Source organism: Melozone crissalis, unplaced genomic scaffold (assembly GCF_028551555.1).
Source record: "Melozone crissalis strain CALT ecotype California unplaced genomic scaffold, PUWL_Pcris_2 ptg000029l_1, whole genome shotgun sequence".
NCBI classification, from domain to species: domain Eukaryota; kingdom Metazoa; phylum Chordata; class Aves; order Passeriformes; family Passerellidae; genus Melozone; species Melozone crissalis.
Genome location: NW_026535807.1, coordinates 8,232,942 through 8,257,961, shown reverse-complemented (window position 1 = coordinate 8,257,961; position 25,020 = coordinate 8,232,942). Strand labels below are relative to the sequence as shown.

The 25,020-nt window shown below is 41.8% G+C and overlaps 1 protein-coding gene across 1 annotated transcript in view; it reads right to left on the bottom strand.

Moving 5' to 3' along the window:
* The window catches only part of FHIT (fragile histidine triad diadenosine triphosphatase), a 516,263-nt gene that overhangs the window by 58,328 nt on the left and 432,915 nt on the right, over window positions 1-25,020 (bottom strand). The window contains exon 6 of the mRNA XM_054280974.1: window positions 23,879-23,947. Coding sequence (XP_054136949.1) covers window positions 23,879-23,947 — 69 coding nt within the window. The remainder of the gene's footprint in view (window positions 1-23,878; window positions 23,948-25,020) is intronic.

Sequence of the window (25,020 nt, the reverse complement as noted above, 5' to 3'; positions counted from 1 at the left end):
TAGCTAGCTCTGCAAGGCACAGGCTGGTGCTCACACACATTTAGGAAGGGGCTGGAGCCCTGCTGGATGCAAAGAGACTTAAGCACAAGAGCTCAAAGCTGCATTAGCAAAGAACAGCAGGCTCAGAGCCTTGCCCAGGCACTGACTCTGTCCCCAGGCAATTCTGTCCAGAGCCACCACACACCAGTCCCTGCTCTGAGCACAGCCAACCCCACATTGCAGCCTCCCAGGATTTCAACTTCCCCAAAGAAATAAAGAAGAGATGATGAAATTAGAAAGGGCATTTCTCTTCACACTTCTGGTGGCTTATCAACATGAGAAACTTAAAATAAATTAATAATACTAGATTAGTACTACAATGAAAAAATTAATTCAATCTTCATATTTTAAAAAAATTCTTTTATGCTGCTGGTGCCACTGTGATATGAACAGTGCTGAAGCATGAATCCTGCCCTCCATGAAGCATAATTGCATGCTGTGTGCTAGCTATTCTATCCATATTGGAAATGCATCCTTAAAACATTTCAGCTTAAGCCTTGTCAGTGCTAATCCTAATGCCTGATGCTGAGATGTGTATTTTATTACTGTGTATAAATGAAAATGGAAAACCTTCATGGAGGATTACAGGGAGTAATGATGACCTCCACAGCATTACAGCATGAAGATGTTCCCAGGCACCAAATGGGATTCTGGGATAAAAGTGACATGCGTCTATATAACCTTGGCACACGCTCCTGCTACTCATGTACCTACCAGCTGTGGGATCGCAAACATATGTCCTTTCTAGTGAACTGAATTTTCATTTCTAAGGAGGCTGAAAGCAAGGAGTGAGCAGGGGAGGTGGATTTTGGCTGAGGCAGCTCATGGGCTCCAGCTTCCCCCAGCTGGGGAAAAGGCTGCTGCTGTTCTGCGCTGTCAGTGTGGACTGAGGGAGGGCAGAGAGTACAAGAAGAAATGGCAGGAGAATGAAAAAAAGCAGAGAACAAAGCTGGAGTAGGAGGGGAGAGGAGGGGCAAAGGAAATAAAGGAGGGTGAAGGAGGAGGAGAGGAAGCAGGAAAACGCTGGGGGTGGGGGATGAACCTCCCTGTTTTCATGTCCCACCTCTCCAAGGGGACAGTCCCTCCTGTGCAGCTTAGGGATGCTTTGGGGAGGAGCTGTGGCTGATCCAGCCTGGCTGGGTCACTCCAGTGCAGTGCCTGGGATTGCTCCAAAAGAAGAGGAGGAAGCACATGTGGGGAAATGGAGACAGGGAAGCATGGAAAGAGGCAAGGTTTCTGGCATCTGTGCTCCCTAAAACAGCCCTTGCTGCCTTTTCCAACTGCAGTGAAATGGAAGTGAGATGCTTTGAAACCTCATTTTATTTGGCCCAGTTTTACTCTAATCTACCCTGGGGCCAGAAACACAGCTTTTCAATCTGCCAGAAAGTTGTTCTGCTGACCCTGAAATGTCAAACTGTTATAGGGGGCTGAATCCAAAATTGATTACTTCAGAGATCAGACAATAGCCAATTTTAGAGTGATTTTTTTAAAGTCTTTCCTATGAACTTAAAAAAAAAAAAAGAGAGAGAGAGAGAGAAAGAGCCCCTTTTGAAATAAGAGCAAGTAACCACCAGCTTTTTGAGACAGCAGCAGTGGTTGTTTGCAGAGGAGGGGAGGAAGCACAGACCCACCCAATGTCTGCAGGAATGGGATCCCAGGATACAGCACTCAGGGCAAGTGTTTAACCCAGCACTGGTACACAGACACTGCTCAGGGGTGGATGCATGACCTGCCAGCCTGTTTCCATCACGAGCTCAGCCCTTGCAGACTTGCAGAGAGATGTGTTCCTGTTCCCTGCAGCCCACAGCAACTCCAGTGCTTGGGGACCCTTCCTGTGAGATCACTGCTGCAGCAGCCCCATCCCTCTGCCAACACCCCTTATTCCAGCTCCCCTTGAGCAAGGAAAAATGCCCTCAGGAAGCATTTCTGTTCCTGTCTCAGCCATTAGCCCATCACAAACACCGTAATCTCTGTGTTTATACTGTAGTAAACAAGTGCTCTTGCTAAATCTCAGCAATTATAAGTGCTTCATCCTTTTCTTTAGCCAGCCAGCAATAGAAATACATTTAATTAGTTAACACCCCCTGCCAATTACAACATCTGAGGAAAGTATTGCTGAGATCGTTGGTCCTAATTATTTTAATATTCAGGAGAACCACTTTAACATAACAAGATAATTACTCATGGATAAGAGTTTATGAGAGCTGCAATCCTTTTCTTTATTTTCTACAATGCAAGTCTGGGCCTAGTTAAATTTCTGGACACATTTTCAATTTAAGATTAAAAATTGCAATTTGTGAGAAATCATCAAAGCGCCACATGCTGGAAGAAAAATAACTATAAGCAATCTCAATAATGTTAACATGATAGTAAAATAAATAATAGATACACTGTGTGTTACATGCAATTAATAGTGGAATCCATGGGAATTGGTTTGTTTCTGTTTAAAAAGATCTTTTCACATGTACTGAATTGATCAGCCACTGAGTTAGGAGAAAACCCCTGACTACTCCTCATTTTAGACAAAATGTGAGTCGCCCTTTACTAATGCAGCCTGCACCCTTTTGTAGCCATAAGAATCATCCTTGCCTGCTCACAGTCAATGGGAAAGCTGAGCTCTGCTGCACATCTGAGAAACCCTTGGCTCACATTTCTGCTGTTTGCAGTGTCACCATCAATGGAGGAGTTTTTCAGTTGAGAAAACGTTGGACTTGGTACCTGTTATATTTTAACATTCTATCATTCCCAAAGAGATATCCCACAAGGGTTTTTCACATGCCAAATCCCAGAAATATATGCATGTATTCATCAAAAAAGAGTTTGGCAGGGGCTGTTGAACAATAAACTGTGTGCTATTCCTTTCATGCACATTCAGAAAAAAACCCTTTCTTCCACATCCCTAAAGACAGCTTCAATATATAGGCAGTGAAAGATTTCAGCGTTTCTGGTTCTGTACCCATGGAAGAACAGCCTGTTCACAGTGGAAGCCCATTTTCAAAGGAAATTTTCCTTTAAGAAAGTAATTTGCCCATAAGTCTCACATTATGTATTTGCTTGGTCCCTTTACAATGCATTGGTGGGGAAAATGGGAAGATGAGAGATGAGCACCACCATTAAATGTCTCCATTTGCTCTGTGCATAAAGAAAGCACCTGGTGGCACAGCTTCTGCTTATGAGGACAGGCTGTACTGGCTTTTAGGTGATGCCTACCCAACCATTTAAAAATATACTCAAGGGATGAATAGCCAGGCACCAACTCAAAATTCAAGCTAATCATGACTTCTGCTCCTTTCACTAATGCCACCATCAAACTTTAGTGCTAATCTTAGGTAAAAGAAGTTGGCTGTTAATTAGGTGTTGAAATCTTGAGAAGTATTTTAGAATTTGACAAAAAGAAAAATGTCAGCACTACCCATTCATTTTATTCTATGATCAAAATAATTTAAATTTATTTACTCAAATATTTGCTAATTTTACAGCCAGCTACCTGAGCACAGACAGAAAAAAAACCCTGTCCAAGTAAATATGTAGTAACAGAGAGGGAAAAGAAATCCACTTGATTTACTGAGGCAAACTTTGCCTTTAGCCCAACAAGTGTGCTTTAATTCAGTTGTAAGGATTATAAAAACAATGCATATCTAAACAGAGGTGATAAATTAGTGGAATTAATCCAAATAATAGGCAATGTTAGGAGCAACATATGTAGAATGACTGCAAAGTTAGATTAATTTAAAAATAAAACCCTGGAGTTATGTAAGCAATTACAAAAATTGCATTTAGCAGTAAAAGAGCAATTAAAACAAAAAATAAAAGCCCTAACCCAGACATTATGTGCTGGGGACAGGACAGGGCTCATAGAGAACTTGGAGATGAGCTGAAAAAGCAATTGAACAGAAAGTTTGTCTGATTTTACTCTGTTATGGAATCAATGTGCTCGGATATGGCCTCATAATACACAGATGAAAGGCTCATTTCTCCCCAGATGGGGCTCAGTAATCAGATATAGAAACAGCTATTTTTAATGAAGACCTGCAAAATCATAAAGGCTTAGATGTTGCTGGCTGGAGTAAAGCAATGGGAGGCAGACAAGGCAATTCACTAATCTGCCTGGTGGCACAAAACCAAGCCTGATCAACACATTTTTCACAGCAAATCACATTCCTTCAGTGAGGCTGGCCCAGAAAGGCAGCCATGCCAAGCCAGAGGGGAGCCTGGTGCCAACTGGCACACACATCCCTCAGGTGGGAGAGCCCAACTGCATTACACAGCCTGGTACATTAACAGACAGAAAATACCTGCTGGAGTTTTCACTCCATCATCCTGACAAAACGCTCCCATCGGTTCAACCCTTTTTTGCTTTTCCCATGTATCCAGCCCAGTCTATTTAAAATCTTTCCAACTGGGGGTATTCATCCCAGTAATTGCAGCAAAAGTGAACATCTCTGACTTAACCCCTTATTTTCTGTGTACACACTTCATATCATTTGAATCCAACATGCCCTGATATGCAAAGCTCTCAATGCTTTTTAAAATTGAGTTCTATCTCCTAGTGGTAAATATTTTGAAAAACAGTGGCAGAGAAGATTGACTTCTCTTTGCAGCACACTAGAATGCCAACCAAGGGCCACCACACCAAAGAAACAAGCACCAATTTCCTAATAAAAAATGTAGTGGAATAAACACAGTCTCAAGAAAATTAAATAAATAATTTCAAATGTGAAAAAATGTGTATTTTCACACTAAGCAAATCCCTGATTAAGTTAGTGTCCAATCCAAGCTGAAGTTTTGCATGAAAGGGTCTGCAGGCTCTCTGTGGCTCCTACAGACACAGTTTGTGCCCTGGGCACCTGAGATCCACCAGTGTCCCCCACCTGCTGTTAAAACACTCTGATAACAACTCTGCAATATAGAAGTGCTGTCAGATTTCTGGCAAAACAAAGTCAGGCTGGCCCTGCCAGGATAGAAATGAAAGCAGGAGGCTCTGGCAAGGCAAAGATAGAAGCAGAACTCCTATTCTGTGGGGAAAAAAAACCCAAAAAAACAAAACAAACATCCAGAAAAAAACCTGGGAAAAGTGCCCCCCAAAATTAAAGACAAACAAAAAAAAAAAAAACCAAAAAAAACCCCCAAAAAACAAACCCAACCCTAATTTTACAATAATTTTGGCAACGAAAATATATTCCGTGGGTTTGATTTCCTGACAAGACAATTTGGCACTTGCAGAGAAATAATACCACACAGACATGGGCAGCCACTCAGCCCATGTTACCAAGTTGCCAGCCCATCACACAGCAAAAAAGCAAACACAAACCCCACAGTAGTTCCACAAAACCCTTTGTGATTCTTTGTGAATCCTGCCTAAGTTATGCCTCTCATGCCCACAACAACCTAAGTCCAGCTCTCCCAATGGAAGGTTTGCTCAGCAGTGGAAAATTGGAGGTAAAGGCAGGAATCCATTACATCCTCATTTCAGCAGGGCCATGAGTGCAATACTCCCATAATAAAGAAATTAAGAAACACAACTAAGTTTCATAGAAATGTTAAGCACTATTAGCAAGAAGTCGGGGTATGGACTTCTCAGCCCAAGTGACCTCAGATCCATTAAAAACTAAACTCCTGGCTGTGAGAGATGCAGGGCATTACAACACATCCATTAGCAAGGGCCAGTGAGCTGTGCTAAGTGGCTGTTGAGCCTGCAATGAGCAAAACTCAATATCTGCCTATAACCTCATTGGAGTTCAGAGCTCTCCTCACCCACTTGGGTAAAAGTTTGGCTTTTGGACACCCTGTTCAGGCTTTTTCAGCTTCAGATTAAAACCTCCCTACTGATACTGGATGCCAGAAATAAAAAAATAAACACTTGCATACAAAACATTATTTTGATGATGGCCCATCTTACGGTTGGCAAGATGTACTGTTTTAACATCTGCTGCTGCTTCCTTATCAGGTATCTATGAATAGGGCTGAGGATGTGTGAAGGAAGAAAAATCACAGAAATCATGTTACTTACAGCTTTGTACTGAAATGATATTTACCTTTCACCTTTTGGTAAAACAAATAAAATAAAAAGGAGGTCATTTTAGTCCTAGAATACTGATGATTATATGAAACTGTGAAATTTATTTCACAGCATTTACTGTGAAATAAATGTTGGAGTAGCAGAAGCAGGGAGGGAGTGTTGTCAGCCAGGGACCCCAGCAAACTGAGCTGAAGTCGAAGAACTGTGTTGTGGCTGATCCCACTTTGCTGCCTGGAAATGCCATCAGGGTTCCCTGCCAGAGCCCCCACCTCCCTCTCTCTTTTATCCTGTACATACCCTCAAGGTGCAGGGGTGAGGAGAAACCCCAGCACAGCAGACACGGAACTGAACTGAGAAACTGAGAGGCACCCAATTGGATTTATTGTGAGAGCAGAGTTTAATCTAAAGAAAACTCCCTGCAAATGCAGAGATGCCAGTAAGGAGCCTCTTTCCTGGTCCTCTTCAGTCTCTGAGATTTTGATCTCTGTTCCTAAGGTGGGTTGTGGCTCAGCTTTATGCATATCACAACTGCCAGGCGGTGCTACTGCAATTTTGGGTCATCACAGGATGGAGCCCTCACTCTGAGTCTGTAGCCAGGTTTTCCAGGCACCAGCAAGCACTTATCCACAGCCATCAAAGGCACAGATGTTTACTAAACAACACCTTCTTTCTTGCTGCATCAGTGGTGCTGGTTTATTTTGGTTTGGGTTTAGTTTTCACAGTAGTGAAATGAAATGCAAGAGTAATGAAAGCTTTCCTTAATGCAAATTAGAGGACAAACATGTTTGTTCTTTGTAAACCCAAATAAGTTGGGCTGACTGAAAAATTCTATTTTAGAAACAGGTAAAACCTAAATGACTGAATAAAGCTCCTAAGAGAGTCACAAGTTTCAATTTGCCAGCTCATAAAACACAGTCTGAGAAAACACTCTTCTGCAAGATCCAGCAGGTCCCATGACCTGATAAAATTCAATCCTCAGGGCCAGGAAATTCTTCTGTGTCAATGACCGCTAAAGAGAGATGCCAACAGCCCAAGAGCAGGAGTTCTGCCACTTGAATGAAAAGGAAAGAGAGGGTTCTGCAGTCTTACATGTACTCAATGGAGAATTTTTAATTCAAGCTTAATAGATCTTCACATTGGTTTAAATAGGAATGAATTGGACTCCAAGCAGCCTGTGTGAGCACACTGCTCACAACCACAGAGCAGGAGCTGGTGCTCTGCATTCCCACTGTCAGGCACTGAACAATCTCCACCAAGTGTTAAGCACTTTCAGAGTTCAATATTAACTCCTGATACAGCCATAAATGAGTTCCCAGCAATAATCTGCTCTCCTTCTTCTTCTTTTTTTTTAATCTTGCTCTAATTATTAAGGAGCAAAACACTGATGAGCAACACTGATTGCATATTCTAGAAAAAAAATACCACCCTCCAGCTGCTCTGCTGGTGAATCCCTTTCTTGCTGCTTGTTGGGATTTACTTTCAGCCCTTTGCATCTGAAACTAATTACTGCAACACCATCCTCAACATTAATTCCCTTCTCCTCTCTGGAATTGGAAGCAATATGGTACATTCAAAGATAATTTTTCATTTCTCTTCCTAAAGGAAGGATCTCAGCTGTTCAATGAAGATAATGGTAAATGAGTCACCAATTTCAGAAGGTGAAACTTTCTGACATCCCTTTATCAGAAACCATTGTCTGAAATTTCAGCTGGTGATTTAGGAAACTTTTTTATATGAATGTCACCAAGACCTAGCAAAATCTGTCAGCCTTCTGTGTGATCCTAAAGACAAATTGCAGCAATATCTTGTCAACCAGCTCTGTTAAACTTACTTTGCTGTGTATTCTCCTTGCACCTGTTTCACTGTTAGCTTTTCTCTCAAAAAACATTTTGCCCAAGTTTCTTCAGGAATACTTGTTGGAATTTTCATATTTTTCTTCATTTTTAATGAAGACCCTTTGTTTTCAGTGAGGAGAAGCACTTACTAAGTGACCAGAGTTTCCAGGAAGTTGCAATTATGGTGCTGGACTGACTGTTCAATAGAAAGATTGTGCCATCAGGTCCAATATATCTGTGAGATGCCCTGTCAGAGCTAGTTTCAAGAAGTGAAGCCAGCCCTTACCCCTCTCCAGAGCTGACTCCTGTCTCTTATCACCTCATCATCCCCATTCCTGTATCTGCTGCCCTGAAGAGTGGCTTTGTTAGAGGCACAGTCCAAGAGACACTGCTACAGAAAATGTGTACTTGTACATTTTCTGCTATTCAGTGGGATGCTGAAAATAAAAGGAAATGAAAAATCAATAACTCATTCAATTCAACAAGCAGATGCAACTTTGCCCTTCCACACAGACTTCCCTATGCTAAATATTAATCATAACAATTAGACTTTCTAGAAGATGACATTGTGCTTTCTCAAACTGATGTAGAACACTAAGATTCGTTCCTCGAGTTCTCTGATGCCTGAACTATTGCATTGCTATGCATAACATCAGAGGAATGAAACAATTCCAAGCTATACTGCTATGACCAAAATGACACAACTGAAGCAGTGCTCAGCTTCTGTGTGTGCTCTCTGAATACAATCTGAGCCTTTGTTCACAGCATTACAACCTGACAATACACTACAAAGAAAGTTAGAAAAGCAGCAACAAGATAAAACCAAACCCAGCTGAGGATCAGACCTCCCAAATCATTTAGTGAAGATGAGAGTGAAAAGCTGTATCATTTCAATTAAACTCTCATACAAGTACTCTCAAGATCTATCCACTCTATTTTTTAAGCTATCTGGTTGAAATGAAGAACTGTTTGACCTCTGTTTTTTTCATTATGTTGACTGAGAACTTACATTTGGCACTGGCCATTTGAAATAATGCAGCCAAATTTTCACTGGATAAAACTGAAAAATACCCCAATGGAATGAAAGAAAATTTCATACAAGTCCTGAAATAAAGGCTATTTGTGTAGGGTTTATTCTGGTTTGGTCCTGAACTGAAACTTGAGTCAAACATACATCCTCTCTACAGGCTTATTTAGATTGGAAATTAAGAAAAATTTCTCCACAGCAAGTGTTGTCCAACACTGAACAGGCTGCCCAGGGAAGTGGTGAGTCACCATCCCTGGAGGTTTGTAAAAGATGTGTAGAGGTGGCACTCAGGGACATGGTTTAGTGGTGGCTTGGCAATGCTGGGTTCATGGTTGGAGTTGATGATCTTAGAAATCTTTCCCAACCTAAATTATTCTTTGATTCTATGATTTTGTGTCAGCGCTGCCATGTTCATTCCCTTGCATGGGCAAGCCCTTATTAATGCCATGCACAGAGATGGCAAACAACTCTAAATCTCCAATGGCAACATCCCACTCTTCTTCTTGTCCCCTTCCCCATGTTTGTGGGCTGTCAGTGAGTCACTGGCTCTTTGAGGTGACTCTATTTCATTAGGGGCTGTAATTTCCCCCTATGTAGCCACTCGTGTTGCGAGCACAGTTTTCATGCCCACGCTTTGGAACAGGAGAGCTGCAGAGCCGACAGCCCAGCTGAGAAAAAGCTTTGAGTATGAGAAGAAATTTGCAACGTTGTTTTTGTAGCATTTTGTACTCCATTGTTGCCAGAGATAATGCCTTCCCTTTTACTTGCAAGATCTTTGTGTTCCTCACTATAATCAAGGAGAGGAAATCTGACTGCAAACCTCTTTGTTCTATATTATCATTTCATGTTGGTTTGGTGTGTTAATCAATGTGTCAGTAATGGCTGCAAAGAGAACTCATTCAATCCTCAAATGAAGAGAAATCTGAGCTTTCTAACACTGGCACATTTTCTAGTGGATAAGCTTTTTCACAGAGTAATTATTTCATTTTCCAGAAAGATTACTGATTACATCACATTGGAAAAAACTAAGAGAGGGGCCCTTTATCTTCCCCATGTTTCCGCAATTCTTGTACAAACTTATACTTGTTACCAGGAAAAATGACAAATTTGCCATCTGATCAAAATGTTAACAAGGTAAGTGTCAGTGAGATGGATCACTGACTGTCACTGCAAGCCAGAACATGAGGATACATTGATATTTCTCAATATATTCACTGCTTCCCCAATGTTCGCTAACAACATTTCTACTGCGAGTGTAATAAATCACACAGAAATAACAAGCTGCACAGGATCTCCAGGATATGATAGATTTGTCGTAATAGCAGCATTTGCAAGGTAGAAAACAATTGGTAATGATCTATAGAAAGACCTAATCAACTGTCATTTGCTATAATGTGGCAGACGAAGCAAAGATATGAAATCCACAACACTTCTTTAGCCACTGCCCTCCCCATACACACGTGTCAATTGGGGAATAGGAAAAAGAATTAATGAGCTTTGGGGTCATAGAAGTAGAAAAGAAAGTTAATAGCATGCCCCGAATGCAATCATTAAATTATACACTGCTGAACAAGGCAAGGGATAATCACAGAAGCTGCACAGTCCTCTGACAGCAGTAAAGGCTTTTAGCAAGGCTGTGCCTCCTCCTTTGCTTTATTTCTTTTACATCTATTTCATTATTTTAAAAAGTACTTTCTGTCAAAGTGGGGCTGGATAAGCAAAGGAAAAGCACCCTCTAAGTTCACAGAGGCCTGAAGTCTGTATGTGCCAAGGCTCCTGCAGTACAGGGGACCAAAATCAAATGTCTGCTTTGCACTGGGCTGTGCCAGGTCCCCAAATGGCTGCTGAGGCTTTAGTGCTCCTTTGCCAGCTCCCATGGGGAGGGAACATCCACCTTCCAGAACACACATGCAAGATGTACACCTTCAGTTTTCTGAAAGTCTTAAGAACTGCCTTCCTGGGAGCTTAAGTGCTGCCTAGGGTTAAAGCCTAAAGTCATGAATTTTAGATACTGAAATATCCTCTCTGCATCACATCCTCCATTGCCACCTGCCTACAATAACTTTCAGGTGAAGAACTAAATCTCACCTAGAAACCCAGAAGCTTGCAGAAGGTTACACAAACTGTTCTGTGAAGACTTTTCTTGCTAGCCACACCAGAAAAGGCTCTCTGGAAAAGAAGGCAGTATAGAGCATGCAAGGGGAATCCTGGGTCTAACATTTCAAAAGTAAAATTGTAAAATTCACTCAATTTTTATGAGGTTCAAATCAGTATTTTGCCTTTTTTTTTTTTTTTTGTCTTGTTTTGTTGTGTCGGTTTTTTTGTGTATTTTATTCCCCAGAAAGATTGGTAGAAGAATAATGGCTGCTTTGTGCCACTTTGCTTATAAACCACATTTTGCTAAGTGAATGCATTTCTGAGAACACAGGAATTGCTGTGCTGCCTCAGCACAGCAGTGCTCTGCCCCAGCATCCTGCCTGGCAGCTGCTGCAGGAGAATGTGCAGAAAACCTCCTAGTGGGCAATTATGGGAAAACCTGTTCAGATCCAAAATTTTCTTCCAGCCCCTCTATCAGTCAATAAAATTGGCACATCTTGAAACGTGGAGGTTTTTTCTCTTTGCCAGCATTTGTTTCAAGTCCTTCCCAATGTTTGGAACTTAGTATTTTTCCACATCAGAGAGCTTGCTAAAATCTACATTTTCAAAAGTCCTTATCTTCCAGCCTGGCACCAAGCAAAGCTGGACAGATTTTGGAAAGGACTTGGCTCCTTGGTGAAATGGAACTGCTGAGTTCTTTTGCAAATCTGTCCTTAAAGGGTCACAACAGGAGCTGCTCTGTTTAGAGCAGTTTGAAAATCTTTCCTCAGTGGGAGGTGCTAAGCCTTCAGAAAGCTGGTGCTCAACACTTTTGATAATCTGGCCCCAAGTTAAGTATCAGGGGCCAAATTAAGTGATTTAGAGGCAGAAATACCCTACTGACTGCAGTGGAAATTTCCACTTGCCAATGAATGGCTCAATAGGATTCTGGAATAACAGAGCCATGAAAAGTGGATAATATAACAAACAAACATCAAAGGGTAAGACTTTCCTTTTCAATCATGTCTGCCTGTGCTCTGCATAAAAGGACTGAAATATTCTGACATGAAAGGAGGAGAAGGAATGGTTAACTGCCCAGACATGCACTTCCTTCTGAGATGAACACACAGAATTTCTTAGGAGCAGTGATTTCTTAATATTCATATGACATAGCTGGTAACAAGGATACCTGTCTTACATGATATATAAGACACCAGTGGTACATGAACTGATGTCCTGGACTAATTTCCTCTTCCTATCATAGAATTATAGAATGGTTTGGCTTGGAAAGGACCTTAAAAGTTATCTAGTCCAACTCCTCTGTCAGGGGCAGGAGCACCTTCCACGAGATGAGTTGGTTCCAAGCTTCATGCAATATGGCTCTCAACAATTCCAGGGATGGGTAAATGCACCAAAGAGAAAACAGCCTTACATTTCTTTTCCACTCTGGGAGTGAAGCTTTGCCAGTCAAGTTTTTTGCTTAGGAACAAATGACCTCCCTCTCTGTCCCTTACATATTTTCAACATTCAGCCACTTCCATGGTTTCATCCATGATTTTGATCAAAAGTGAAGTTTGTACCCAACTATTTTATGAGTGCTTGTGGCATTTTTGAAGAAGAATCTTAGGGAAACTTACTGGTATCTTAAATGAACTTAGCCACCACTGGGCCTGAACTTCAAACAATTTCCCTACATTCCCATGGCAATTTTGGTTGTCCTTACTAGCATGATTAAGACTTCTGTCCTTCAGTTCTGATGGAATACCCCATTAACAAAGGTTTCCTGCATGTTTAGAGGAGAAGGCTTGAGCATGAAGCTAAGGAGAGTAATTATGTTGTGGGCTGGATGGAAGAACATTATGTTTCCTTCATGGCTTCAGGTCTCTTCCAAAGCCCTGGACAGAATATTGGTATTTACACCTCCCTCTAACACACCTGCAGGGGTACACAGGATTTTTGGGGCCATAGCCTGTTCAGAGAAGCTGAAGACATCATGTTAGGAGGACAGCAGGAAAGTATCAGAGTAGCTCTGATCAAGGAAAAAAACTGGGCACCAGACTGATTATCAGAACAAGGTTATTTAGCAAGTGTTAATACCAGCTTTCTGTTGCAGAAATGATTTGTCTTGGTGAAGCCATGAGGTAACAAAGAAGAGACTGTGACATGAAAGATACCGAACACTCCTTCCCCCAAAGGGAGAGAGCAAGGCAGAGGATAAAGATTTTCATTTCACCAGAGGAAATCCGACTATCAAGATGTAATCTGTTAATAAATATTGTTCCATGTAATTAAAAGAAAAAAACAACAACAAAAAAAAAGTGCCACAAAATAACTGTGGACCAGCAGGAAACAAGAAACTCTCCATGGAGAGTGGCAATTCAGAGAACACCCACCATGTGGCCCACCTTCCCTATTCCCCCTTTAGAAACAGACCCATTTTACACATGGCGATTAAGGCACTAAAGCAAAAAGTATTAACATGATTCACATGTAGAAAACAAGGTTATTAGAAGTGGGGATCATTTCAGCACATTGTTCTCCCTAATAAGCATAGCAATGAGTAATTGAGTTTCAGGCAATCTCCAAGGTGGTGCTTTGTAGAGAAAACGGAACTTGGCATGATGTCTACTTTTCCTTTAATTACATTGCCCTAATGAGCAACTTTCTTTACTCTCAGCAAATTTATTTCTTGAGAAGAAGCAACAGTAATAAACACGTTAAAAGGATCACCAGGTAGCACCTGAGAAGAAACATCAGCAGCTCAAAATGACAAGAAGTTACTAAAAGTGGTGGAAAAACACCAGATTGTTCTCAGCTTCATTATGCTTATCACCCTTAAAAGCAAAGTAAAGGATGTCAGTGGAGCACATTACCTAACCTGGGAAGTGTCCTTGTTCTGCTGTTATTTCCCTTTTGCACATGTTCCTGAGAACAGCCCAGAAACACGAAGTGCTGATACATCAATCCACAACTCCTCTGCTCACGCAGCAGCAGAGGGCAATTCTGCCTCATGCCCTTGTGCAAGATGAAAAGAGAGAATCACATGCCAATAACATCCTGCTGAGTATCAATATTGCCACTGAACCTGATACAGAGGATAAAGGGCTGGCTTTTCCAAAGTCTTTAAGGCATTCAGACATCTGACTCTTGTTGAAAGTCAGTGGCTGTTTTGCTTATCGTTTTTTAGAAAACCACCTGAGAATCCACTTATGGCAAAGGACTCCCTGAATCTGCCTTTATGGAGACAAAAAGCTGCACCATTTCATACATATGTTCATTCTTGTCATTTTTTCCCTAAGCATTTCCCTCCTGGTGTCCCAGGAGACACCATACCACTGAAGATAGACCCCCTTTTGTACAGCTGGGTGAACATGTCACCTCTTGTTAAAACACCTGAGGTGTTCACCTTCAGAGAGCAGCAATTGCTGCTGCTCACAGGCCTTGGCTGAATGAAGCCAGTGCACTACCAGGTGACAATCTGAATCTTTAAATGTCAGCAGCATTATTCTTCAGGGGAAAAAAAAAAAAACCAACAAACCACCAAAAAAAAAACCCCACCAAAAACAAACAAACAAACAAAAAAAACCCAACAAAACCAAAGCAAAAACCAAAACCCAAAAATAGAAGCAAAGTTCTTGAGAGTCATTCCAGTTTTAAGTGTTGCTCAACCCTTTGGAGCACATCCTAGAATATCTACCAGCTGTCTTAGGACCATACTTTCATACAGGGAAGCAAGGGCTTCATATATTGTATTAATTACTCCATGTAGCTGTAGATGGGTGATCAATCCACCTTTTGCTTGTTCAGGGAGGTATCTGCACTCAGCTGTTTTGCCCTGACTCACTCCAGAACTTCACAAGGTCCCTTCACCTCTCTGCATCAAACCTGCTAATACTGTTACTTAATGTACTCACAGAGGCAGGAGGAAACTTCAATTATATACATTAAAAATATACTTGGAGGTCTTCAAAAACAGGCTCTTCAGATGTAAAAAGTGTGAAATGAAATTATCTTCAAATAGAAAATATGAAAGTGCCAATGGCAGCAGACACTGAAGACCTTAAGTGTTCATGCAGCTTTATGTATTGTTATTTCTTCAGAAGCCTGCCATGGAAATGGCAGGGGTATGGGAAGAAAGTATCTTAGCACTTATAGTCTACTCATAAATGCATTAAATGCAACTATTTTACTGAGAAAAAAGCCAGGAGGAGAGCAGAGGCCCATCTCCTAGGGAGCTAATCTCAATTACTGCTCCCAGTCAAGTCTCAGCTGAAGAGAACCCTGCACAGAGCCCATGCTGTACGTGGCCTGGCAGTTGTGTGCATTTGCCCCTTCAGAGACACACATGTAATGAATGAGAATAGATTTTTTCTTACAAAAAAAGAAAAAGGTCATAGTTCAAAGAAAAGAGAAATTCTAAAACAGGCCTTCCATTAAAACTCTATTTATTGCAAGACCTCCCCACTCCCACAGAGATTACAACCCCTAGAAGCAAGATACCAGTCCACTGAAGTAATTTATGTAGCAAAAGGGAGACACAAAGGTTTAGCTGGATTTGCTTGCATGTTTACCACAAACCTATGATCAATTTCTGCAATTAAATGCAGGAGGGGATTTTTTGGCAACCTCATACACAATGCTCCAGCTATCTGGCCAAACCGGGACAAAGGCTGCCTCACTTCCCTGTTTCCCTGTTTTTTTGGAATACCTGTGCTTGGATAGCTATAATTGGGTTGTAACTCAGCCAAGCGGAATTTTGAAGCTTTCTTTTCCTTGGAGCAGTAAATGCCACTGCTTGATGTGGGCACCAGTTGTCACTTTCTCCAATTTGCAGGACACAAAAGCTGAAATGGGAAAAATGCTGCACTGCGCCACTTGAAACCCTTCCATGGGCTCCCTGCAGCACGGGGAGGCACAGGCAGCCAGGAGAAGTTGTAAGCTCACTTTGCTAGCTGCAACTCTTAGCTGTCAGAAAGATAAAAGTTTCCCGCACATGCAAAATAGTTTTTGAAAACAGATCATACATTTCTCATAATTAATTGAATTTTGGAGATGTTTCTTTTCGGGCCCCCAAGGAAATGCTGTTAGCTCCTCACTTCTGAGCATCCTGTATGTTTTAAACACACACTTAATTCCACAGAGAATATTCCGTCGGGGATATCAGTGTGTTAAAACTCTCTGAGGAGACATCACCCAGTGTGCAGTCACAGCTCTTTACTCCCCCAGCCCGCACAGGTCCCCGTGGTTCAAAGCTGGTCATTTGGTCACTGTGGCACTGCTGGTCCCCACCTGCCCCTGTGGCACCACAGACACACTGAGCAGGGCTACAAACACTGTCTAATAAATCTGAGGGCTGGAGAACAGTGGGAGAGAGGGGAGCAGATTCTCACATCATCAGGAGGGAAATAGGCTTTTAAAAAGCTAGTTGTGTCTGTGCACAACAATGAAGCTTTATGTCTATATAAACTGACAAGTCAGATTGTCCTCCTGGGCCCAATTCTCAACATCAGTGCCATTTGAGGCGATGGCTGCCTCCTGCCTCTGCAGCCAAATGGCTCTGTCTGCCAGCAAGGGCAGGCAAGATGATTAAAATAAGCATTAACAGAATGGTTGGTGATTAGCTTCTCCCTCTCTCTTTTTTTTTCCTTTTTGCTTCCTCTTTTTTTTTTTTAACATATAGTTTGGGCTCACCAAAGATTGCTAAAGCCTGTTCTTCATTAGCAGTGTACTTAACAAGTGTGAATTTAAAGTATTCATTTTCTTAAGGCCAAGGATTAAAGCAATTAAGGAAAACTGCTGCAACCTACCACCAAAGTCAATCCTTAACATGGAAAAGAAACAATGGTGCTTAATGTATTTAAATAAAACCAAATTGTGCACAATTATGCTAACACTCTGTTAAACTAAATTCTCACTCTGCTGCAATGTATTATTAGAATTTCCTTTCTCAAACTAAAATAACACTTTCTTTGCCCCCAGTACAGCAACAGATCTCTGGTTACTTTGCATTGCTTTCCTGGCAAAACCACTGCAACAAAAGATAAAATCCATTCTCGTTCTATCCTCATTTTGTGATCAGCTTCTCTTCTCTTCTGGCCTTAATCCCTTGCCAGGTCTGCACTGGATTTCAGTGTGATTTGGTTTGTGCTTACCAACTACCTTCTCCAATATCCTGAACCTTAAAGAGAACAGGGGAGCATTTCATTTGAAGTTTAAGGCAGCATTTTAATTTGGCAAAGAAAAACCTCTCTTTAGAAAATGGCAGCTCCCTGATAGGTTTGTTTGGTTTCCATATCATCAATTCCAAAAACATGAGCACCTAGGATACTAATGGGGCATGTTCTCCCACCAGAATGAGTTCAACCTACACTGCCTCCAAGGATAAGCAGAGATCTGAAGACAGTTTTACCTCAGGGCTGGGAATACACAGGAAGCGTCTGAGCAAGCCTAAGCACTGACAGCATGATCAGGCTTCAGAGACCATGTTCACTTTAATCTTCTTAGCAGCAAGTTGTCCTTGGTTGGAGGTTTTTTGTCAGAAAGTCACTTGCCAACGAAGCACCATCAAGGACACAGCAGAGCAAATACTCCATGAGCTAAACACAACAAACATCCTACACAAGGAGCCAAGAGATCCTTTGCAATGGTCACAAGAATTTGCATCTACTATATTATAAATGAAATGTAAGTGAATCCTGGAAGCCAATGTCTTTTAACCTGGGAGGACAATGATTGTAAAACCCCTGAGGCAGGAAAGGTAAGAAGCATCAAGAGCAGTGATGGAATGCAGAGAGACAGCCAGAGTAGAGGGCAGTGAGGCTGATCCATGGTGTGTGAAATGCCAAATGCACATTGCCCTCCAGACAAAGCCTAGGTGTAAAGGGCACTGTGTGATCATGAGGGATGGCTGCCTCAATGGGAAACCTTCAACCACTTCTAATTCTTTTCTATAGCTGTTTCCATTTCTCTAGATGCTATGGAAGATCTTCCATAGGATCCAGACAAATGAATGAAATGATTCTTAATCAGATCACATTATGATATCCTGCTATCTTGAATTAAGTGCAGCAACACAGACAGCATAGAGGAAGGTCTCAGAGATTTCAGGTGTCAAATTAAGAAATACTTGACAGGGCTGATGAGGCCAGAAAATGCCACAAACAGTGGGGGTTTCATCTAGGGAGATAAATGTGACCCTAGGATGTCTTCCAGTATTGATACTGGGCCTTACTGACAAATTTGTCAGTTTTGCCTCATGTAGGTTGAGGATATGGAATAAGCTTGCAGGGCATGCCCGCATCATACAGGATTTCAAATCCTAATCAGACAAAATATTATGGTCCAGAAAATAAATTATCCTGTTTAAAACAAAAAGGAAATTCATTTGATGGGAAAAAAACATTATTTCAGGTTAATTAAAAATTATTTTTTGTCCATCCATCTACGAGATCAAAACCACAATTATTGGCACAGTTCTAGGTTCTATTGCAATACACCCAGCTGGAAATATTCACACACAGTTCATTTGCCCTGCCCTGCAGGAGTCACTAAAATATCACAAGATTCAGGAATCAACTGGGAAAGGCACATACTCCTTGGCTAGGAGAGCCTCCTCTGATGCCTGCAGTCAGAAAAAGCAGCATTGGCAAGACCAGGGTAAAATCTGAAGCCTACTGGGAAGAATTTATTTGCTGCTGCATCAGGAGATTAGGAAATAAACTTGTACCTGGGGAAAGCAGAGCTTTAAAAAACATCCCATAAAACCACTGAGATTCTGTGCTGCCTCTGTTCTTTTCTATGGTTTAACCATGCAGGGTGCAGAGAGAGCAGGGTCTGGCCCCAGGGGAGTTCAGACACAGCAGACTGATCTCCCAGCAGGCTACAATATGTTCCCAGAAGGTACAATATCATTCTGAGGCCAAGGAACAGCCTATTAGCTCTGCATGCCATTAATTTTCATGAATAGTTCAATCTGATGCTCACAGGAACTGTTGGGCATCTTTCCATTTTGTCTCACAGACCTGGATGAGGGCTTATTTATCTTTTTACTTCACTCCTTACCTTTAAGGCCTTTGAGCAGCTCATGCAGCTGTGCAGGTTTCCAGCCCTGTGCCAGGTTCAGTGCCCAGCAGCAGGCAGGATGCTGTCTGCAGCTCCGAGTGATGGCATGTCACAGTCAAAGCCATTCAGGGAGAATTAAACTTCTGGCTTGTTTGACTAAACTTCTGAATTCACCACAGTTCCCCTGTTTTGCCAGCCTGAAGAAACAGCCCAGCAGGTTCTTGACTCATATGCCAAAATGCCTCCTTCATCCTTCCTGGAACTGGAAATGATTACTAATAGGTATTCGTGCTGAAATGATTTAGCATAACATGCTGAATGAGATCACTAAGTCAAAGTATCTTTTCCTAAGTGAGTCTCTCACTGCTTGCCTGAATGCCAGAGGGGAAGGAGGATAGCATGAAGCAAATTCTTTTGCTGGCTTTTTACAAAATTTCGTAAATTACTGAAGAACTCGCAGTAGGAAGTTTCACTCAGGTTCATTAGAAGAGATCCATGATGCAGGTCTGGCAGGCAGAGGAGGATGGAGACACTGGGGTTTGGGTTAACCTCTCTTTTTCACACTTCCCCTTTTTCAGTGCTCTCCAGTCTAGGCTGGGCACTGCAGACAGGCAGTGAAACCAGGAGGGCAGGAGAGCAAGGCTGGGGAGGGGCTGGGCATTCTTTGCCCTGCATGCACAGCCATGGATGTGCATTGCTGTGGCAGCTGCATCTGCTACAGGAGGCTGCAGGCACCAAGGGAAACAGAATTTGGGGAGGAACAGGGGTGTGCCCCACAAAACCCACCTCAGCATGCCAGGGATGCTCAGGGTTCCACTGAGAGGCCAGGCTGCCCTTACCCATCTGAGTCTGTCAGGCTCAGAATTAACTTATTGAGGTCAGTACTCATAACAGGAGTGCAGAGTTTTGATTGAGTCTTCCTTTCTGAGAGAGCCCCATCGTCTCTGGCCCAGTACAGCTATTACCTGCCAGCCTAAAGGATGATGAATGTTATTTATATTGCAGTAATGGCTAACCACTCAGAGGAGACCAGGGACAGGCTGTGCTATGGACTTTTCAAACACCCACTGAATGAGGGCTGCCCACGCAAGTGCCAAGGCTCTTCAGGATAATGTTCTTGAATGTCTTGGACACAATGACCTCCAACAACTGCAGCACTTGTGCTGACTGCAACAACACTGGGGGCTGCTCTACAGTAAAGATGTTCTTTCATACCAAATTCTTATCAGCCACTGTGACATGCCCTTATAATAGCAAAGAACTCATCTACTTCAAAGCAAGCAACTACTTCATAAGAGGCTTTAAAGTTTCTTGATTAATAAATGTGAAATATAATCTCTTTCAAACCAAACAGAAAATGCAGAGGTATAAAGAGTTATTCTAAGAGAAGGTTTTCCTAATATTTAGCTGCTATTGTTCTGCTGTCCAAGAAATAAAGAATCAGTGAATAAGAACTACTCAAGAGGAAGATGAGAAAAGTAATCTAGCAATAGTAAAAGATGAAGAGCCTGATCCTATAAAAAATCCTGTAAGACCAATTTAACTTTGGCATGTGCACACTTGCAGGATTAGGCTTCAAATAATTGCAGAGAAATGTAAGAACTGATAAACTATAGCTTTAGCTTTCCACTACAGTGAGCCCAGAGAGTGGATAACTAACACTTCCCAGGAAATACTCTTCCAAGAAATAGACCTGCAAAGATGCAGAAGAACTACATCTAAAATATTAAATGAAGTTTTTTTTTTTTTTTTTTTTTTTTACTATTAGTTATTCTCTTTGTATCTTGGAAAAATCACACAGTGACTTCTTTAATATGCACTGAGGTAAAAAAATCTAAAATATTAAGTGACACATTCTACCAAGGAGTGCCTTAGAGAAGGTGCTGTGAAATAAGTGTCAGACCCTGTTTTATTCCTTCCACAATTAATTTTCCACTACCACAGATCTAAAAATATGTCCAGAAATCAGCAGACAGTTGTGTCCATCAGATACCTGATTAAAATACAAGTGCTAAGAAACACCTTACCCTTAATTATACTTTTTACACTTAAAAACTGCTTTAGACAGGGCTGTGTCAGAGCTTCAGAGCCAAAAGCCTGAAGATTTCAGAGCCCAGCAAACAGACTAAGCAGGGAATAACCTGATGTGCTTTCTTCTGCCTTTTCCATCAGATGAGTGGTCACTCCAAAACTGAATGGGAGAAATTAAGCACACAGTGAGAGACTGCAAGCACTTTCTGGCTGTCTCAGTTCTAGAAGGCTCCTAAGAGGAGTGATGTCTCAGCATCTGGGCATTCCTTTCACTGTCAGACACTAAGAGCAGTGGGATTTATCAGCAATCTGCTGAGCATATACAGATGACAACTGCAGAGCTTGGAGAGCTCAAAGGCACTTACAGATAGAAAGGGGTTTGCAAAAGACATGTTGAGCCAGAGCTGAGACCTGGAGCCTGTGAAAATTGCTCCCAATTGCTGTTAAACCTTTAGCTGTGGTAGCTAACCCAGGCACTGCAATATGCACAATTTATCCTCAGTGTGCTTCACAATTGCACAGAGTGTCTGAGGGAGGCTGATCAGCCCCCATGTCACATTTTACAAGGAAAAGGCCAATGGGATGATTTTGGAAGGTGGTCTTTGCTGCCTAAACTACAACTCCATCTATCACTCAAATACATGGAAATGAAGTGTTTATGAACGGGTTTTGGATTTTTAAAGTACAAATTTCATAAAAAATAGATTTAAAGCTCTCTCCAGCTCCCACATCTCACCTAATGGTACTTTATCCCTTGTTGATTTCCAGCCTGTTGCCCCACCATGATCTACATATCTTCCTAAATCTTTTAAAGTATCTTCTTGTCAAAAGGACATGACTTGCTGACATCACAGAGATGCATTATATCAAAATGTTTTTGCTGTACTGACATAAGCTCCAAATTATTTCCAAAGTCAGCTGTATTTTCAATAATTTGTCCCTTTTTCATTTTTCAAAATAGCTTTATTCACCTGTGATAGCAAGTTTCTTAAGTCCCTCCATCCTCAATCCAGACAGTGATGGAACTCGGCACCAAACTTTTTATAGCAGCAAATGTGTTTTTGTTTCCCTGGCATCCAAAAAAATTTAAATCTTTCTTCAGCTACAGTCTGTACAAAAGTGTGTTAGCTCTGTGGTGTTCAAGAATAGCTAGTTAGACTCTGAGGCTATACATTCTTCTGCTAAAAGATGCATTATCACATCTATGTCTAAATATTTATGGTTCCTGTTTGCTAAAAGCAACACCTACAATTGCTGTAATTGGAAATGACAAAATAAAAAAGAAATTCTTCCCCAATTTGCCACCCTTTTGCATCTAAGAACACTAAATATATAGTCTAGTTCATCAGAGTTTTGCCTGTTTCTGTTCAGCTATAACAGGAGAGAAATAACTGTGTTAAAAAAGAAGAAAATGGAATTGTAAATATGACAGAAATGGAAAGAGATTTGATGGGTTGATGCAGCATCTGAAACCCCTTAACACATGTGAAAGGAAAAGATCACAGAACCATACAATCATTTAGGTGGAAAACATCTGTAAGGCCACCGGATCCAACCATCAAGGCAGCACTGCCAAGCCCATCAGTAACCCAGGTCCCTGAGAGCCCCATCCACACATCCTTTAAACACATCCAGGGATGGTGACTCCCCTGAACAGTCTCTTCCAGTGCCTGACAACCCTTTAACCCTGCTAACTTTTGTCTCACTCAACTGCTTTTAACCACCACACCAGCAAAGATTGCCATCATTTACTTCCATTGGACCTCCTTGCTCAGCAGCCTCATTAAGCTTTTACCCTTACTAGCACAGTTTTCAGGCACTACACTTCATATAACTTGTCACTAATATGCTTTCTTCTCCATTTTTGCATATTTAAGTAATTGAAAAAGTTTAAAACACTCCACCTTTTTTTTTTTTTTGTGAGTGGGGACTTGTCATCATGTAGATCTCACAAAGGAAAAAATACCAAAGCAGAAAATGTCACGATGTCTCTTTCAAGCAGATGGTATTACAGTAGCACTGAACAAGTTTATATTAATTACTTTCAGGAAGAGAAGGAGATGTCATATTTCAGAAAGAGGATCCTACCAAACCTATGAAGAACAAGCCATAAATTTAACAATAGTGAGATTCTTTCATAGAATCATTATGACAGCTGTCAAACTGGGGAAAACCTTTTGTTAATGCCAGTACAATTGTTCATTTAAACAAAAGCCAGTGATTCAGTCACACTGGAACAGCTCATGAGCTGAGCTCTGCTGCACAATCTGCACACATGCAGATAGTCCATCCATATGCAGAGTTGCTCTTTAGTTCTCATCTTTGGGGCTGCAATGTGATTTGTCCAGAGCTGAACAGAGCCCTACCAAAATCAGGGCAGAAGGCAGTTTGTGATTGAGCAGTAACAAGCTGCCTGTGTTTTCTCTGGTGGAAAGGGGGAGGTTTGGCACCCCAGGCGAGCAGCTGGTGCAGGACACCCTCCCTGCATGTCAGGCTGGCCACGTGGTCACCCTTTTTCCCTGTGCCCTCAAAATAAGAGACCACAATTATTTGTAGATATGCACCCTGTGTGCAGTGACAGACTGAAGTACCAAAGGTGCCAACTATATCGTCCCTCAGAGAGGGAGCTCACAAGGAAATCCCAGTACAGATCTTGGCACTGTCACAGGATATTTGCAACAACAAAAATGCAGAGATCCCACCCCTCCACCCATGGGAGGGGCTGGACCATTAAAACAATTTACTAACAGCAAAACCAACTCTGAAGAAGAGATGGAGTGTAAATCTTACCTCCTCATAGACATCATCATTCCTGCTGAAGTCTCCAGCCTTCCTTGGCAGCACATGGACATGAACATGCTGGAAACATGAAACAAAATAATGGTCATTATCAAGTTCATGACTTTCTTTTCTGAACTGTCAGCATTATTCTCAACACACACAAGTAACCGTGCACAGGCTCCCACAGCATTATATTCAGAGGAAAATACATTAACCTGTTCCATAACTGTATCTCAACTCTTTGGAGAATATAAAAGATGAAAAACATTAGAGAGCAGCCCTGGTGTATTATATGAGCTTCAGAGTGAAATGCCTGGAAGTTTAGGGGCTCTGTGGAATTATTCATAGTTGTCAGTCAGAGACATATTTAGGCACAGCTTTGAAATAACAATGTCCCTTGGAGCTGAGTGTTGTGGCTTTGGAAGAGAGGGGAATAAGAAGGTACTGGAGATGGGATGTGGGGGAGAGCTCGTGTGGGCAGCCTGGGCTCAGGGCTCCCTTCTGGGGACAGAGCAGCTGCCACACCATGGACAGCACATGGGCACAAGGGCTGGCAGAAGAGGACAGCGCCTCCCACAAAGTTAAAAACACTTCAATGCTTCTCTTCCTCCCTGGAGGATGTAGCCCAAACACAACAAACTGAAACCTGTGGGGCACAAGCCTCATGCTGGGGACACACCTGCAGGGACAGAGAGCCAGGTGGCCCAAAACCTGTGAGGCATAAGGATTATGAGCCCAGTTTGGCAGAGCCTGAAGTGTGTCCCTCTCCTGGTACAGGGCCATTGCCCATGGGGTAGCAGAGCTGGGCACTGAGCTGCACAAAGGCTGCACAGGCAGCTTTGGGTTACCCAGTTTGGGAAGGAGGTGAGTGGTGATGTGTTTTCATCAAAAGTGCTCATGAGAACTGGGGAATACAAACAAAATTATGGGCAAGAACACAAATACATGACTTGGCCCCTTAGTGTTGTGTCATTACTATTACCTTTTTTATTTTTTCTTGACACTGTTCATGCCATAAAGGAAGGTCCTCAAGACCCAAACTCGACTGGGAAAAATACTTTCCTGCAGTAAGTTGAGCTACTAACAAAATTGCAATGCATTCTTTTTTCTTTTTCCCTTTGTCTTTCACTCTTTAGCAAAGAAAAACAATA